The 17,681-nt window shown below is 45.2% G+C and overlaps 2 protein-coding genes across 2 annotated transcripts in view; one reads left to right on the forward strand and one right to left on the reverse strand.

Moving 5' to 3' along the window:
- The window catches only part of Gsk3b (glycogen synthase kinase 3 beta), a 145,260-nt gene extending 135,697 nt beyond the window's left edge, over window positions 1-9,563 (forward strand). Inside the window, 1 exon segment of the mRNA XM_042055808.1 lies at window positions 4,108-9,563. Within this exon segment, the coding sequence (XP_041911742.1) occupies window positions 4,108-4,175 (68 nt within the window). The 3' untranslated portion in view covers window positions 4,176-9,563.
- A 2,172-nt stretch (window positions 9,564-11,735) lies between these two features.
- The window catches only part of Nr1i2 (nuclear receptor subfamily 1 group I member 2), a 39,105-nt gene continuing 33,159 nt past the window's right edge, over window positions 11,736-17,681 (reverse strand). Inside the window, exons 5-10 of the mRNA XM_038345721.1 lie at window positions 17,327-17,514; window positions 16,171-16,439; window positions 14,496-14,638; window positions 14,250-14,366; window positions 13,909-14,014; window positions 11,736-12,695 (exon numbers count right to left, since the gene is read on the reverse strand). Of these exons, the coding sequence (XP_038201649.1) occupies window positions 12,551-12,695; window positions 13,909-14,014; window positions 14,250-14,366; window positions 14,496-14,638; window positions 16,171-16,439; window positions 17,327-17,514 (968 nt within the window). The 3' untranslated portion in view covers window positions 11,736-12,550. The remainder of the gene's footprint in view (window positions 12,696-13,908; window positions 14,015-14,249; window positions 14,367-14,495; window positions 14,639-16,170; window positions 16,440-17,326; window positions 17,515-17,681) is intronic.

Raw genomic sequence — 17,681 nt, forward strand, 5'->3', positions numbered from 1 at the left:
GGATAATACGCACAGAGCTGAAGATGTGTTGCTCAGGGGGTGTCTCTTCCCTTATGATTAACTATCAAGATCATAATAAGTGTTAGGAAGAAACAAGCAAAACCTGACCATAGGTGGAGCTTGATCTCACTGGTGTAGGTTACAGCCTCAGTGTCGGTGTGAGTTTGGGGGTACACTTTGATTCCAGTGAAGAGTAGTTTCTGTTTTCCCTACAGGTTATAACCAGACATTGTTCTACATTAAGACTATTTCCACTCCGAATAGCTTGACTAAATTACCTATGTACTATAAATAATATTTTCTGAATGCCAAAATTTGTTTTATATGACCTAACATGTCATGAGATTTCTGACCTTAAGCCTGATAAGTACAGACATACTGGCATTAGACTAAAGTTGGTCGAACATTATAAAGGAAATGAGGAAGTGAAATGCATCTGAGTTCTCAAGCGCACATGCATTTGCCCAAGGTTAATTTGATTATCCAAAATATCCTCTTCTAATATGCCAGTTGTAGAAATATTAAAATTTTAATGACTATTTTTGAGAACTTGAAAAGTGTTTAGGACAAATAAGATACTAAATTGTGTTCATGTTTAATTGCAGCCTGGGTAGCCATATGTAGTATGGTCAGTACAAATAGAATGTTCTGTCATTACCACTGGGCCATAGCACAGGCATTTCTATGGATTAGGGTCATTTTCTTCTAGACCCACACTTTGGGAATATTGGCTTCATGGTGGCAGAACCATTAGAACCTAAACTATGTTTATTCTCTGTTCTTACCTCCCAACCTATTCCATGGGTTCTGCCTTTAAGACCTTTTGCAACAATGTAAAGTGTGACCCTCCACTGTCTCCCATCTTTTACATTTGATAATCACATCTGGCCCCGAAATGGATAGGAATTGCTAATACTAAATGAGTGAAGAAGAAAGAAGTCGAGATGAGTTTATGGCCTGAAAACCCCCAGTGAAGTAGTTTGTTCAGTGTTGATACAGATGGTGGTAGTCATAACCCCAGAATTTAGTAACTTCCACATTTCTGAGAATCTGGGGCTAGGGGCAGTATGCCTTCTTACACACACACACACACACACACACACACACACACACACACACACACACACACACCTGTTCTACTCTCCTAGAAAATGTTTACCAGACACAGACTTCTATGTACAAAAACTTAGAAGCTGATGTGGTGGCACAGACTTGTAATAAAGCTTGGGGAGCCAAGACAGGAAGGTCACTGAGAGGTCAAGACCAGCCTGTACAACTTGGGCTGAGAATAAAGTGCTATCTCAAAAAAAATACAGCCAAACCAAAAAATAGCTCGAGGCTGGGGAGATGTCTCAGTGGTTAAGTACTTACTGTCCAAGCAAGAAAGCAAGCGTGCCAGAGATTGGATCCCCAAACCCATGTGAACACCTTGTGGGTGTGGCTGCCAAGCAACCATCTCTGGAGGGTGGAGATAGAGCCTGCCAGCTGGCTAGGAGACTTTTGAAGGAAGTGAGCTCTGGGTTTGATTGAGAGAGCGTGCCTCAGAGAATAAGATGAAAGAGCAATAAAAGAAGGTCCAGCATCAGCCTCACCTACACAGTGATATGCACACATGCACATGTGAGCGCACATGAAAAGAAACAATCAGAAAAGTAGTTTTAATTCTTACAGTAAGTTTTTCATGGGATCTAGCGTAAAAACCCTGGAACTACATACCCTTCTCAGAAAACAATTTTTTAAGGAAACAGTTGAGGAGGAAGCAGTTTATCTGGTGTCACCTTTGTCTTACCTAGCTATGACAGTCTGTGCAGAGGGGCTTGGTCACTGATGCTTTCCTGGGCCTCTGGGTACAACCCTTAGTGGCATTTTAAGTTCTTCAACATGTTGATGTATTCGCTGTTTACAGCTCTGAGTTACCATCCTGAACATTATCTATCATTGCTTCTATGGGTTAGGAACAGAAGCCACCTGGCTGGGCGAGGGTCTCAATGGTGTGGTTAAGCTGTCTGTATATAACAGCTTCCAGTCTAGTGTTTCTGTGGATTCCTGAGTGGGTATCTTTGTCTCTATCTGTTCTTCATACCTTTTCTCGGACTCTTTTCCTTCTATGTGTTTTGTCCTATTTTGATGTGTTAATTTTTGTTTTGTCTTATTTTATGTTTATATTATTTTATTATCCCTTACAAGTCTGTCTGTTTTCTAATGAGAGACAGCAAGGGGGTAGATTTGGATGGGAGGGGATGTGGGGAGCAATTGGGATTAGTAGAGTGAGGGATAACCATAATCAGGATATATTATATGAGCAAAAAATAAATGTTTTTAATAAGGGGGGTTTGTCTAGGGTTGCAGTTATCTGATGGCTTCCTGGGGTTAGATGTACTTCCAGGCTGCATCTTTTATGTGGCTAGCAAGCATGTGTTGACAGGAGGGCTAACTACCCTTTCTGTGGGCCTCGTCATGGTGCATTAATTGGATCTTATCAGCTGGATTTCCTTGCACCAAGTGGTCCAGTAGAGAGAGTAAGGTGGAAACCATGTGTCTTTTATATCCTAGCCTTAGAAATCGCATGCCATTGTTTTTGCAGTATCTGGTTGGTTACGCGGGTCAGTCTTGTTCAGTGTGGGAAAGAACTACATTAAGAGCATAGGTGCCAGGAGGCCTGAATCCCTGGTGTCATTTTGGAGGATGCTACAGTATGTTAGGATGATTCTATGCCTTCCTTCCTTTTCTCAGAACAGATTTTTTTTCTGATCATGTAACTGGAAATGAGTTTACAGATTTTATCATTCAGTTTCCAGTTGTATGATCATATAAGAAGGTTTGTACATTTCATGGTGATCCTGTAAACAGTCTTTGAATTTACTCAAGGAAGGGGAGATTAGTTTGGATTAGGTCATACACTAATGGGCTATAGCTCATGAAAGGGCATCTGAAAACTGTTAGCTATATAGGACTTTGCCAAAGAGTAAGTTGCCATAAATGTGCAGTTTGCTGGTGTGGGTAGGTATTTAGTGCACACTTGGTTGGCATCAGCTGGCACAGCTAGACCACGTGGCCAGAGCTGTCACAGTGCTAGTTTATGTGAGGGTGTAATGGGTGCTTCTCAGGTCCTGGGCTTAAAGATGGAGCAGCAGTTTCTGGGATCTTGTGCAGAAAGTGGGGGGCGTGTGGTGTTTGGTGATGGTTGTGTGTTTGCTGACAGTTGTGTAGAACACAGGAAATACTACAAGAAGGATGCTTTGTGGGGACATTACAACTCTGAAGTAACTCTGGTTTTTCAGGCTTCTTCTGACAGTTTTTAATACAGCCTGTGCCTGAATCATAAAAATGAAGAAAGACCTGGGGATCTGTTATCTAGACAGGAATTGTTGTGTTATTGGCCACCAAATGTGGATGACTCAACAGTGGAACTCCCTTTCAGCAGATCACGTCATGAATGAAGCCTCATCCCTAGCAATCCACTGATGTCTGGGAAAGGCTTAGTGTGGCTTTGGAGAGTATGTTCTGGTTCACATGTCAGATGTCCCCATGCCCTGGTAGTATGACTCTGAGGTCACCTTATTTATATGAAAGTAGAACTGAATGCAGCCAGGAGTATTTTGAGGTAAAAGTTAATGTTGCCTGACCCCCAGTGGGATAAATGGATGTGGGGTAGATTATTTGGGGAACACGAAAACGAAGAGTTTAGGAAGGAAGGAAGTACAGTGGTTATGGAGTTGATAAACTGAACAACATACCCTTAAATAGTAAAGTGTATTCTTGGATAACTTTACCAGATACATTTTGGAGCATGGCTCAAAATCTTTAGCTAGTTTCCCATCCGTGTGTCTTCCTTTGTTTTCGGGGAGCTAGACTCCAACCTGAGTACTGCTGGTCCCAGCTATAGCGAATGCCTAGACAGAAACGACTTCTGTTCCCCTGAGTCTGTAATGTATTAAATGTATTGTCTTCCCCACAAAAGTACCATCACTTAGCTCCAAACAGAAAGCAGCATATCAGCTAACAGCTTTGGAAGGCCACGGCACTGTGTGCGGGTGGAGCAGTGTACTTGTGCTCTTTGTGGTATCATAACATTGCTCACGCTCTCTCGGGACTTTGGATTTGCAGATACTAATGCTGGAGACCGTGGACAGACCAATAATGCCGCTTCTGCATCAGCTTCCAACTCCACCTGAACAGCCCCAAGTAGCCAGCTGCGCAGGAAAAACCAGCAGTTACTTGAGTGTCACTCAGCAACACTGGTCACGTTTGGAAAGAAAATTAAAAAGAGGAAAAAAACAAAAACAAAAAACCCTGTTCATTTTAGTGTTCAATTTTTTTATTATTGTTGTTCTTATTTAACCTTGTAAAATATCTATAAATACAAACCAGTTTCATTGTATTCTCACTTTTCAGGAGATCCAAGGGGCGGGAGGGCTGGGGTGGGGGGAGCCGAGCCCTAGAACACACAGTCTCCACGACAATCTTTTCTTTTCTTTCTAAATCAGACGTCTGCTGTTGTATACTAAAGACCAGACTCCTGCCTCATGCCCCCACCACAGCAGAAGAAAACCTGTTCTGTGCTGGTTTATTTTCTGAATTTTTTTTCTTTTAAAGTCTGGTGTAGGACTTTGATACAGTGCACAGCTTGAAATTGGTTGGGAGCTTAGCAGGTGTAGAGTCAACAGGGACTTAATGTCACTTGTAAAATGTATACATATCCTCGGGTATTTGAAGACTTGCCTTGGGCAGGTTGGTGGCAGGTGTGACAGACCAAAAAGAGAGAGAGAGAGAGAAGAAATGTGTATTGTTCATAGCCCAGGGAGGTCACTAAAGTCTGAAACTATAAGGGAAGATTTGTGATTGATTATTTAAGGTTTGTTTTGCTCTTGACCAGTGCAAGTGTTGCAGATGCTGGCTTAGGAAGGCTGCAGGGAGAGCGACAGCTGCATGCCCTGGGGTGGATCTTGGTTCACCTGACCAAAGGCTGTCTGCATAACTTCATATTGTTTTGAGGTGGTGCCCTGAGATGAGATTGGAGATGGTGATGAGCCAGCAGCTCTGGGTGCATCAGAAGGCAAATGACAGGAAGGCAGCAGGCCAGGGGCAGATCTCACCACTGTGAATGAATTTGTCCAGAGTTTTCTAAAGTTATTTCCCTTAGAAAAACACACTTGTAGCTAAATAATGTGAACTGTAACAGTCTACTGCTTTATTTTTCATATTTTAATTGAAAATCAAGCTTGCAAGACTTTCCACGTTCTTACACATAATTATAATTTTAAATCCAAACTAGACTCTATATTTAATTTCTGCTTTTTAACATCATGCTTTTTAAATTTATTTATTGATGCATGTCAGATAGGCCATTATGATTTTAAGTGGTAGGCATATTAAAAACCACACATCAAAATGATAAAGTCACCTGTACCTGGTGACTTTATAGGAAAACTGATTATATCAATGTGTGTATATATGTTATATATACATATATTCAATACTGCCTTTTCTTTTTGTCTACAATATCAAAATTGACTGACTGAATCATGAAAAGAATGTTCCCCCAATCATTAAGAGTTTTGTTTTAGTTTTCTTTGTTTATCAATGAATGGTGTAAGAATCAGTCTCTTGTTATTTGAAGACAAAGCAATATTCCTTGGAAAGCAAGGAGGACTGAAGGATTACGTTTGAGTGAGGAACAGAATTCATAACTAGTTTGTTGATCCTTTTAAGGTTGGTATCTTTGTGGGCCTTATATACTCTAAAATGAACCTTGGTGCTTATGGGCCATTACTTGACCTATGAATCTTTAAGGCACAATCAGTTACCTTTCACATTTAAAGATCACTTGAGTGATGGCCACCTTTCCTTCCTTCCTCTCCTTCCCCGGTGTCTGCTAAGGTCAGCGAATGATGATGCCTACAGAGCCCTTGGCTGTGTGTGGCCACCTTTGCCCTCATTACCACCTTCAGTCATTGGGGTGGGGTCCTGCCCTCCAGGTGGGTGGAAAGAGGGGTCTCTTGGCAGCCCTTGTCCAGGCCCTAGCACCCTGTCATGCCTCTTCGACCGTGTGTGTAACTCTCCAAGAGAGTTGCACTGCCTGCCGAAATGAATCGACAGAGAGACAGCAGCGAGCCATCTGACTTTTCCTCACTGTGCGGCTAAGCTCTTTGGGCCACAAAAGGGGGTTCTCAAACCTCTGCTTCTATCAAAGTGCACACACAAGAAAGGAAGCATGCTTAGTCAAACCAAATCAAACAGACAGGCTTTTACTTTCTGTGAAGTGCTTCCAAGAGACAGAGTTTGAAAGAATTCTGAAATCAAAGTATTTGACAGCATAGTTCCTTGAAGGGGTGACTTGGAAGGCCATTTTCAGAAAGAATTTGTAAAGAATCTGAATAAGTGGTTCTGTGGCCTAAGAGGGGAACCTGCTTTCAGATTAAACTGCCCAGCCAGACACAGACACTACTCTGGACTTGGTGTACTTGCTAGAGTCCAGAAAAATCAGTGCTTGTTTTTAGCAAATATTCCCCACCGCCCAGATGGGGTAAGAGAAGAGCAAGGTTAGGTGCTTTTCTCGAACCTGTGTGCGTGCGTGTGTGTTTGTGTGTGTGTGTGTGTGTGTGTGTGTGTGTGTGTGTGTGTGTGTGTGTGGGCTGAGGTGCACGATTTTTCTTTCTCAAGGATCATGGCAGGATCACAGAACTTATACAAGTGAGATCCAGGTGTCTGAATATCTTTTTGTAAATAATAATAATTAAAAGCTCCTCACCAAATTCAAGCTTGTATATTATATTTTCTTTCGATGTTTTTAAATTTAAGTTTTATTGTTTTGTATGTAAATATGTGGACCCAGGAACTGTTATTATGAGCAAAAAGTTACTGTTCAGGGCAGTGATTCTGTTTAATAACCAGACAAAAATGTAGACGAGCTTTTTAAAGCCATATAGTTTTGACTCTGTACAGTAGGTACCGGCCTGTATTATTGTAACAATAACTCTAGCAATGTATAGTGTATCTATATAGTTTGGAGTGCCTTCGCTTCCATGTATTTGGGGTTTTTTTTTTTTTGTTTCGTTTTGTTTTTTAATTGACTTCCTTTATCCATGTGTCCCTGTCAGTCCCCTTTCCGTCTGAAGTTACAACATAACAGCACCTTTGCCCCCTCCACAGTTTGAGTGGGGGAGAGGAGACTATGTTTGAACTCTCATTTCATTGTAGCCTTGCCTTTTTTGGTTCTGGGTGTGTCTGTCTCCTCCTCAGTAACAGCGACCGGTTTCATCTCACACTTAGTCCATGCAGGGACTGGGTAGAGCGCAGGGAGTCCTAGACCTGGAGGGTGTCAGGTGCATTGGGTTTTGCTCATCTTTTCCCCAAGCCCTCAAGCGGGCCTTGCAGCAGTTCTGGGAAGATCCCACGCTCACTCTGCCCCCACCTACTGCCCTCCCAACCGAGAGAAAGAGACATCGGTTTTGTTTGATTTTTTAAAAAGAAGTCACGCTGTCTTGGTGGCATTTGGTTTTTGATACGCCAGTGGTCTGGGTGCCCTGGTGAAGTTGTTGGCAGCTGCTGTACCATGTGCTGTTCTGGTGAGGACTGTCAAGTGGACTCTGAACCCTTCCTCCCTCCTGCCATCTTGTTGGTGAAGCATCATTTTTAATTTCTTTTTTGAAAATCAGTTTCCTAACTGTGCCTAATATGGCCTTTTGAAAGAAAAAAAAGTATTCATTTTGCCACCAACTACTTTGTATGTCCTTGATAGAAGAGGAAAACAAAAACAAAGAAGCCACTAACCAAACCAAAGGTTGCTATTTTGAGACAATCGTGTGTTTATTGCACATGGCAGAAGACTGCACCTTCTTTCCCATAACATTCTGTGTTGTTTTTTACTGAAGTCTTTAATTCTTTTAGACCCATTTATTAGGTTTGTGTTTTAGCAAAGTGTATGTATCTGGTCATCCTGTCCACACCAATACAGAGGTCCTGAGAGGACTGTGTTCTCTATCCCTGTGGATGTAAAGACACTGGCAATTCTGTTACATTTCCCTTCCCTTTTAAGGGTTTTAACTTTGGAGTCTTCCAAGGAAGTTTGGCCAGTGCCAGATCTCCCAGAGTTGGAGTTTTGTTTTTGTTTCTTTCTTTGTTTAAATCAAAATTGTGTCTGGTTCCTATTGACACTACTGATTGTTCTCATCACAGAGATGAACACATTTCTCCCCTGTATGGAAAGTGAGCATCCTTTATGGTGAAGCCTGTCTTTTCTGGTAAAAACTGAAGCCACTGAAAATAGAGAAACAGCTAGAAGCACAGGAGAGTCCCAGACCGAGGTCTCCTTGGAGAGTCTTCGGAAGTGATCCCTGGGGTCTGGGGCCTTTTCGCGGGGCTACGCCATTTTATTCAAGCTTGTTGTTCCATTGTGTATCTCCACAATACAAACAAAATGACAGCCAGTACATAAGGGGTTAGCTTGACAAAGTAGACTACCTTGTGTTAATTTTTATTTTTTTCTTACTATATCTGTCTACAGGCAGATACAGATAGTTGTATGGAAATGTGCTTGCCTGTAATATTTGCATTTATAAATGTGTTGCCGATGGATCACTTGGGCCTGTACACATACCAATTAGCGTGACCACTTCCATCTTAAAAACAAATCTAAACAAAATTTATTATTATTATTATAATATATATATATATATAAAGGACTGTGGGTTGTATACGAACTATTGCAAACACTTGTGCAGACCTGTCTTGATATAGAGGAAAAGCAAACGCTGTATCACATTACTACTTGAATGCCTCTGTGACTGAATGTGTTGTTTTCATTTTAAATATAAACTTTTGTGGAAAGTATGCTCAATGTTTTTTTCCCCTCCCCCCATTCCCTTGTAAATACATTTCGTTCTATGTGACTTGGTTTGGAAATAGTTAACTGGTACTGTAATTTGCATTAAATAAAATGTAGGTTAGCCTGGAAATGAAATTAAAATTCACAAGTGTGTGGTCTTTATTTCAGTGCCCACCCCTCTTTCTTTACTCTGCCTACTTTGCCATTGCAATATATAATCACGTCACCATCTCCTCTAACTGGGGAAACACGAATCTTTGTTATGAACACACAACTCTCATTCTTTGAAATGACCTTGCTCTGATGTATAGACAGGAGGGGCAGCTTCTGGCCTGGAAACCCCTGGACTTAATGGAGAGGACGTTCTGCAGATACTGTTATGGAAAGAAAATGTCCCTGAAAGGGACAGTGGTAACGTGTGTAAGCTGCTGTCTTTGGTTACTGTGTCCATGGTTTGGTGTGACTGTATTTTCTTTTCACTTCCGTCTTATTAGTAATGGTCTTTGGGAGTCTCTGTAAAACATGAACACCATGGACAGTGGGTCTGTGTCACCCATATAACCCACACGTGTTTGAGTCTGCTCATTTCCAGTACTGGATAATGTATGTTAACATGTTATGTCTCTTAGTGCAAACAGAAACACACTTTTTTTTTAGGGCTGGCTCGTTGTCAGGCCTAAAGGTTAGATATAAGGTCATGTGACTGCTGCTTCAATAAAGACAAATTTATATTCGATTGAGTGTGGTCTTTTATTTAGTGGGCTAGTTCTATTAACATTTTTAGAAGGAACTCACTGTGGTGCCACCTGCCTATAATTCCAGCACTGGCAGAAGTGGGGAAGGGGGCTGGGTCAGCAGTGGGGTGGTTTCCATCATTTTTGGGTCCTACCGTGGCCATTTGGGTTGCGACTGTAGGACCCGAAAGGTTCTTTATTCCCGGGTCCTTCTAGGCATAGTGCTGAATCGTAGGACAGCAGCAGGGCTAGTCTTTCCGAGCACTTTGCGCTGTTAGAGAGCTGTGGTTATGGGAAGAAAAGCAGCCTGAGTGAATCGAAGCTGCTCTGACTGGTGAGCTCCCTGGAGCTGGGGTTGCCAGCTAATGGTGGCTTACGGGTGGGTTGGTTGGTTTTTTTAGTCTCTTTTCTTTCCAGAAAACAAGGGTCACTCCTGGGCCTCCCACATGAAGATCTGTCACTCATGTCAAGACAGTGGCTGCTGAGTGGTTCTTGCTTGATGGGAGAGCCAGAGGCCTACAGTGGCTCACAGATCTTTTCTCCGGCACTTTGGAAATTGATCAATCCCCTCTTGAGTGGGAAACCAGAAAAAGAACTGTTGACACCAAGATGCCTAGAAACCAATACTTGCTTCTACTTGTTCAGAAGCTCGGGGAGGGGGCTGTAGAGGAAACCAGACGTTGGAGAGCAGGAAGGTTGGATGGATCTCTGAATCTTAAAACTTAGCCATGTTGCTAAGAGAATGTATAACCTGTCTGCACTCTTGTGCTGCCAACCGTGAATCGTACACATTCTTGGAATACGTGTTTACTGTCTGTGATTCCTGTGCCCTTACCAGTTTAGTGTTAAGGGCACTGCCTGGCTGTTTTAAAAATCAGCTAGGATAGGGAGTGTTTTCTGTATTACATCTTAATCTTAACTCACTTCTCCGACCCCACCCACGTCTAACTACTGTCAGGCTTTTGAATGAGTGGCACCAAAGGTAACTTCCCAGAGGAAGGAGAGATGCATGTGTGGTTTATGAATATAGTTGAATAGAATTTAGACTTCCAAATGAGAAATGTATTGCTAGTTATAACCAAGTTTTTAGTTATCCCAAATTTCAAAGAGTGAAAGCTATATTCATGATTTTGCTGCAAAGGGCTTCATGTTCTCCCAAACACAAATGCTTTCTTTACGTCTTTGTGTAGAAATGGGGGTGGGGAGTGGTAGGGGATGAGCTTCCTGTTTTGACTTGTGTGCATCTGATGCCAGTACGGTTTGGCCTGTTTGTAAGATGGTTAGAGTCAAGTAACTACCTGTTTGTTAAAATTCAGTTACTTTCAACTTCCTTTGCAACCGAATATTTTCACACATTTAAACTTTGGTTACTACATTTATATTATGGTATGTATATATTTTTATATGTAATAATCAAGCACAAAAGCTAATTAGGTGAATAGCTCGGGTTTTTTTTTGTGGTAAAGGCAGATGGTCAGGCTTATAAAGGGTAATGCTGAGAGTACAACAGTGTATGTGTGTTTTGCTTTCGTTTGGGGGTGGAGGGACTTTGGTTTGTTTTGTTTGAGATACCGTCTCTCTGTTTCCCCAGACTGCTCTGTATTCTTACCTCAGTCTCACCTGGCTCTGTTTTTTTATTTCTGTTTTCTCATTCTCACATTTTTTTTTCTTTCCCAGAAAAAAAAGTCAAAAAATAGGGGCTGGAGAGATGGCTCAGCGGTTTAAGAGCACTTGCTCTTCCAGAGGACCAGAGTTCAGTTCCAAGCATCCACATCGGGTGGCTCACAACCACCTGTAACTACAGCTCCAGGGAATGCAGCGCCCTCTTCTGGCCTCCTCAGGCACCTGTACGCACGCGAGTGTGCGCGTGCGCAGCACACACACGCGCACGCACACACGCACGTGCGCGCGCACACACAGAAAATAAATCTTTTTAAAAACGTTTTATATCTCTACCCAAAATTTCATTACTGAAATTCTCTTGTCTTGATCTTACGTTAAACCCAGGAACATACTTGCTTAGTTCCTAAGCTTGGAATACCTTGTGTGGCAGTAAGGCGTAGCTCGTGAAGAGACACGACAGCTCTACAAACTATTACAAATGAGGCAGATGCTTCCATACCCTTCAGCTTTGAGGATCCCAGTGTACTTGGGAGTTCGGTGTACACAGGTAATTCTGCTTTCACATGTTTATTGTCTGTCACTGGTGCCTTATCATAGGTAACCCCAGTGCTCCGTCTTGGAAACAAGCCAGACCCTGGGGAGCAGACGTACCCACACTAAGTCACGTACAGGTCCCCACAGCTATAGTTCCCACCCCTTCCTCAGCAAGCACCTTGCGTTCGGAACCTTCAGTTGGCTTCCAGTTACCCACAGAATCCACATAAAGCTCCCTGACTGTATGTCATGTGCCCATCCACATTAGCTGTTAAAAGAATTTTTTTTTTTTTTACAAATTGGCAGCCATTTTTGTCTTCTTCAACTCTGAGGTTGGGATCCACATCTGAGTCTATGCTGTATCCCCTACAGCAGTCAGGTTGTTAGTGATTAGCAGTGTTTGCTCAGATGCAGGACCTGAGTGATGGATCCAGAACAAGGTCATGACAAGCTCCTGGCACTCAGCAGTGGCCCTGACGAGCCGGATGGTAAGCTCACGTCTGGAACACACAAGCAGCTCCAAAGGAAGCTTGGGGGTTGGGAATGTGTGGGGTATGTACACCCTTACATAACTTGACCTGATCCCTTCCTTCCCACCGGACACTAGAATTTAGTGGGATTCAGGGATTTCTTCCCGACCACAAGGATGGGGCTAAGCTATAAGGCCAGCACTTGCCACAGGCTGAACTTGGGGCTTCGTGTCCTTTTCCTGCCAGCTGCAGTCATAAGGCATTGTTGGCTCTCAGTGTGTCCGTCTGTCTAGCCCTAGAAGTGACAATTCAGAATGCCTGGATCTGGCTGTCCCATGAGCTCACTGCCCAGGGGCAGCCACTCAGCCATCTGTGCTGCTGAATAACTCCTGCATGAGGGGGGTGGCGAAGGGGTGCGTGTCTTGAATGCGTAGCAGCTGCTGGGTCTGCTGGGCGTTGATGCTGCGCAGCTCAGTGAGGACACCCATAATCTTCAGGAACAGGAACCTGTCGGCAGCAGAGAAGTAGGGGCTTCAGTCCACCCTTCCCATCCCACCAGACTGACCATCTTCTGAGAGCACATAAATTCAGTCTCAGAAAATCCAAGATCAGCCACGCAAGATTTGGAATTCCTGCAGCCTGTGCATGAGAAGGCAGAAGCTGCCATCAATCTAGCTTTTCTCTTCCCACCCCTGCCACCTTGAGTCCTGCATACAGAGACCCCTGTTGAAAGTTCAGACCTTGCAGGTGGCAAATTCATAGGTTAATATTTGGTCAATCTCTTGACTGAGTCGTCAATACAGCTAGGACCTGCAGGCTGGATTCCTGACCTGGATCTCTTGCTGCATCCAACATCTGAACACACTTACCTTGATCTCCCCAAGATAGGTAAGGAAGCTAGCACCTTCACCCTTCTTGCAGAAGTAACTGAACAGATAAAGATGTAACCACCACCACCACCCTCCCGCCAGCAACCCAGAATACTGAGCAGGCCAAGTGAAGAGCAGATCTTCAAGTTCATGCTAGAATACCCAAGACTGGCCTTAATGCTCAAAGCAAAGCCTTAGGCACATTGTGATCAGTTTTGTTGCTGTCTTCATGCCTATGGTCATGGACTGGGCACTAGGATATGGGAATCCGAGGACTGGCAAAGGCATGGGGACTCTTAATCATGCCAATCTCCAAGCAGGTTTTCTTGACAAGCTTGAGCTTTGGTAATCTTCTAGCTGCCAGGCTCTAGCCCTCCACCCTGTGGGATCCGGGGCATCGCCTTGACTCCCTTATATCATGGTGTTGGTATCCACCTCAGGGGAGTGTTCTGAACATTGTAGGTTATAATATACGTAATATGCATAAGCTTCTTGGCCCTGAGGCGGACACTTGGCAATCAGTAGTAGGTATTATAGATGTACTGTCATTATGAGCGGTATTACTATAGTCACCGTCATAGTGGTTGCTACTGGTCTTCTTTAGAAGACCTTATGAGAGAGACAGAGGAGTCAGGCTCCCCCACATCTTGACAGAAATGTAGGAAACCCTAGGCAGACAAGTATCCCTTTAGCTTGACTCAGGCTGGAAGTCTCAGTAAAGGTGACAAAACAGTCCCAGAGCCTTGGTCATCGGAAGCTTCTCCAGGCATGGGAGGGGCTTAGAAATCAGGCCCAAAGTGAGGCAGCAAGAAGGCTCCCCCTCATATCTGTCCCTCCCTTCTCATCCTCACCTGTGGGCAGGATATGGCCGGCTGCACTCAATGTAGGCCTTCAGGGTGAGGGCAAATCGCTCCTGCAGCTCGTCCACCACACTGCGCTGCACCACACCAGGACGGTCTGAGAAGGGAAGGGAAGGCGGGACAGAGAGGGACAGAGAGAGCTCAGTCCCACCCAGGATAAAGGAACGGCTGGCCGACCACCCCAAACAAGAAGACAGAAGACTGCAGTCTGCCTGTACAGTGGGAAGCAAAGCTTATGGTGGCTGAGCCCTTCCCTGGGCAGGGCAGCAAGGGGGCCTGGCAGCCTCCTGCAGATGACTGAAGGGGCCAGCAGCTGGGGGGGGGGGCGTCACCTGGGGAAAAGAGGGAGATGGCCTGCATCAGCACATACTCCTCTTTGTGTAGCTGCAACTTCTTCAGCGTGCAGTGGAATTTCATCACTGGATCCAAGAGAAGTTTCTGGAAGCCACCTGGGGGTGAGTATAGGGTAGACATCCAGCACCTCAGGAGCCTGCCTCAAGAACTCAGGCTTCCCTCATCACCCAGTCTCCCTTGGCTGTTGTCTCCCTCCCTCCCTCTGCCAGGCATCTCTCGGGCACCATCAGGATCTTCGAAGCAGTAGGCCAGCCGACCGCACTCCCAGGTTCCAGTTTCTATGTCGAACATCGTGTTGAACCTCAGTAGGCACATCTCAAAAGTGGCTCCCTTCAGCAGGGAAATCTGGTCCTCAATAGGCAGGTCCCTGGCAGTAAGGACAGGAGGTGATGACAGCTCCTAGGCGGACTGTCCACAGAATGGTACCAGTCCCCAGCTCATAATCCAAAAGTTGGGAGAGAGATGGAACAGCCTCCTTCCAAGGATGCAGTTCCTTCCAAGTTACCTCCAATATCTCTCCCTCATCATCCAGGCCATCAGGCTACTTTACCCACTGAGGTCTTCTCTCCACCTCAGGGAACACTCCATGCTTCCTTAGCTCTGTGTCCAGGACCCTTGCAGACTGCCCTGTCTCTTCCAACACCCTAGTCAGCCTCTGAACAACATTTAATGTCTTGGGTCTTCCTCGTTAGCCTCATAAACTTTTGCCTCTGTGTGCCTGCCTGCAATGATTGCCCCTTTAAGTATATCCTGGTGACTTTTCAGGTCAAGAAGTGTCTTCCCTTCCCAGAAGTGTTTCTAGAGAGCAAATTCCTACACATATCACACCTTGCACTGGAAAGAGCTGCTACCTGATGTTGAATGTAATACATGTTCCTAGCTGTTTTCAGTAATGAAGACCTGGTGTCCCACTCCTGCGATCTGCTCTCTGCCTGACAGTGTGCTCCTTGTGTGTGTAATTCATCCCTACTTGCCCACATTGGGCAAGGCAAGGTGGAGGACACCGGGCATCACCCCTAGCACCACAGACTGTATGTTATGGAGTGCTGGTTCCTACTCCATCAGATCCCAGGTTCTCTTGCTGACACCATTTGTCATGGTCATTGTCTCCATGCCCAGCTCTCGGGAGATGTGGTCTGTGGATTACAGGAGCGGCTACCCTTCCCCATGGTCTACTTGATATCCCACAGCTGGAAACCCCACATCTCTCTTCTAGGTACTACTTCCCTCCTTTTCCTTCCAACTCAACTTTTAGTCTGCAAATGTCCAATTATGGTTTCTGTCCTCATGGGGAAATGTTCTTCAGAGTTTTTTGTTTTGTTTTGTTTTTTAATTTCATCAGCCCTGTGTGGTAGCTTGAATGTGATTGGTCCCCATAAGCTCATAGGGGGTGGCACTACTAGAGTGTGGCCTTGCTGGAAGAAGTGTCGCACTGTGGGAGCAGATGTTGAGGTCTCCTATGCTCAAGATACCACCCAGTGTCTCAGTTCACTTCCTGTTGCCTGGGCAAGATGTAGAACTCTCAGCTGCCTCTCCAGCACCGTGTCTGCCTGTATACCCCATGCCCCACCATGATGACAATGGCCTGAACCTCTGAACTATAAGCCACCCAATTATATGTTTCCCTTTATAAGAGTTGCCATGGTCGTGGTGTCTCTTGACAGCAATAGAAACCCTAACTAAGACACCCTACAAGGTTGCTAAGATCAGTTCCCATTCCAAAATGGGAAAGCTGGCTGTCCCTCAGCAACAGAACTAAGGAGCCATATAGACTTTGTACCCCAGTAGCAATGGTCCCCCAGGGGCAGAGACATCACAGGGTCTTTTGACCCCAGCTTCTCCCAAGTTCGTGGGGCTTTACCGCAGATTACACCCATTGGCCCAGCCCTCAGGACCTACCTGAAGTAGGAGATGACCTTGGCGAAGTTGATGACACCCTTGAACATGTAGGTTGACACGTCGGCCAGGTGTGGCAGCAGAGGGATGATCTCTTTGCCGTCGCTCTTGCAGGGGGGTTGGTAGTTCCAGATGCTGCCGTCCTCTCCCCGCAGCTTCAGAGAGATCTTCATTGGGACGGAGTCTTTCATGATTTGGCTCCAGGGATCTTCCAACAGCGAGGCCGGCAGAAACTCTGGGAGCTCGCAGCCACTGTTAAACACCGCAGGCAGCTAGGATAAAGGGCAGGAGGCAAGGAGGGGAGGGTGTGTGTTGTCACAGACATGTCCCCACATAGGCTTCTGGTGACCAGCTGCAATGTGAGAAACAAGATCATAGCCATGGCACACAGGTGCCCTTGTCTGACAGGCAGTGTTCTGTGAAGGAATAGCTATATCCCTGTATGGCCAGTGTGAAGGGTGAGGGAGGCCTCCTTGCCTAGTATGTCCTAAGCATCCCCCTTTTTTAATCTAGGAGACAGAGTAAGAGTTTGGAAGCTGTCCATCAGTGGCTCTCACCTGGAGGTAGTGTATCAGATATTTACATTACGATTCATAACAGTAGCAAAATTACAGTTATGAAGTAGTAAAGCATTTTATTGTTGTGGGGCATCACATGAACTGTATTAGAAGGTCACAGCACTGGGAAGGTTGAGAACCACTGCTTTAAATGGAAACACAGACACTGGCAGCTAGACCATTCTTTGCTGGGGCAGTCACCTGAACTACTTGTGACAATTCCAGAAGGGGGAAAGGTGACACTGGGAGTGAAGACAGAGCTAGCCAACAAACAACCATTCCGGCAGGCCATCCCCCTTCCGGTCCTAGCCTAGAGACACCTCAGTACGGGCAGCATGCCTGCCTCCACTACCCTCACCTGGCTCCTACCTGTTGCGAGCAGAGAGTAAAGATTCTCCAACCTGAGATGGCTGGGGAATGATCAAAGGGTTTCTCACCCCAGAGTTTGGGGTCAGGGGAAGAATTTTGAGATTTTCCCATTTCTGGCCAGTTCTCAGAGAATCGTGATGCAGACCACCACAGCATGAGCGACCCGGGGAAAGTGTCTCAGTACTGAGGAGCTGGCATAGCCATGGGCATTGGTCACAGCTCTAAGCCCCTACCCGGAAATTCTTGAAGTGGGAGAAAGTGGTGTCAAAGGTTTTCATCTGAGCATCCATCAGCTCCTGGATCAGTGCCTGCTGCTCTTCCGTCAGCCCCTGCCCTCCAGACGGTGGAGCCTCAATCTTTTCCCTCTTCTTCCTCTTAATCAAGGCCCGCCTCTGCTCCACAGCGGCATCGGACATGATCACTGTGAGTTAAAGAAGCAGGTTCAGCACATGTGCCCCGTCAGGGTCGTCCTTCCCCAGCCCCCATACACCACCAGGACTAGAGTTACACATGGAGACTAAAGAAACTGTGCAGGGACAGCTGAGAGGAAAGAGGACACAGCCCTGGCACGCATCTCCCACCATACTT

This window comes from Arvicola amphibius, chromosome 10, assembly GCF_903992535.2.
Source record: "Arvicola amphibius chromosome 10, mArvAmp1.2, whole genome shotgun sequence".
NCBI classification, from domain to species: domain Eukaryota; kingdom Metazoa; phylum Chordata; class Mammalia; order Rodentia; family Cricetidae; genus Arvicola; species Arvicola amphibius.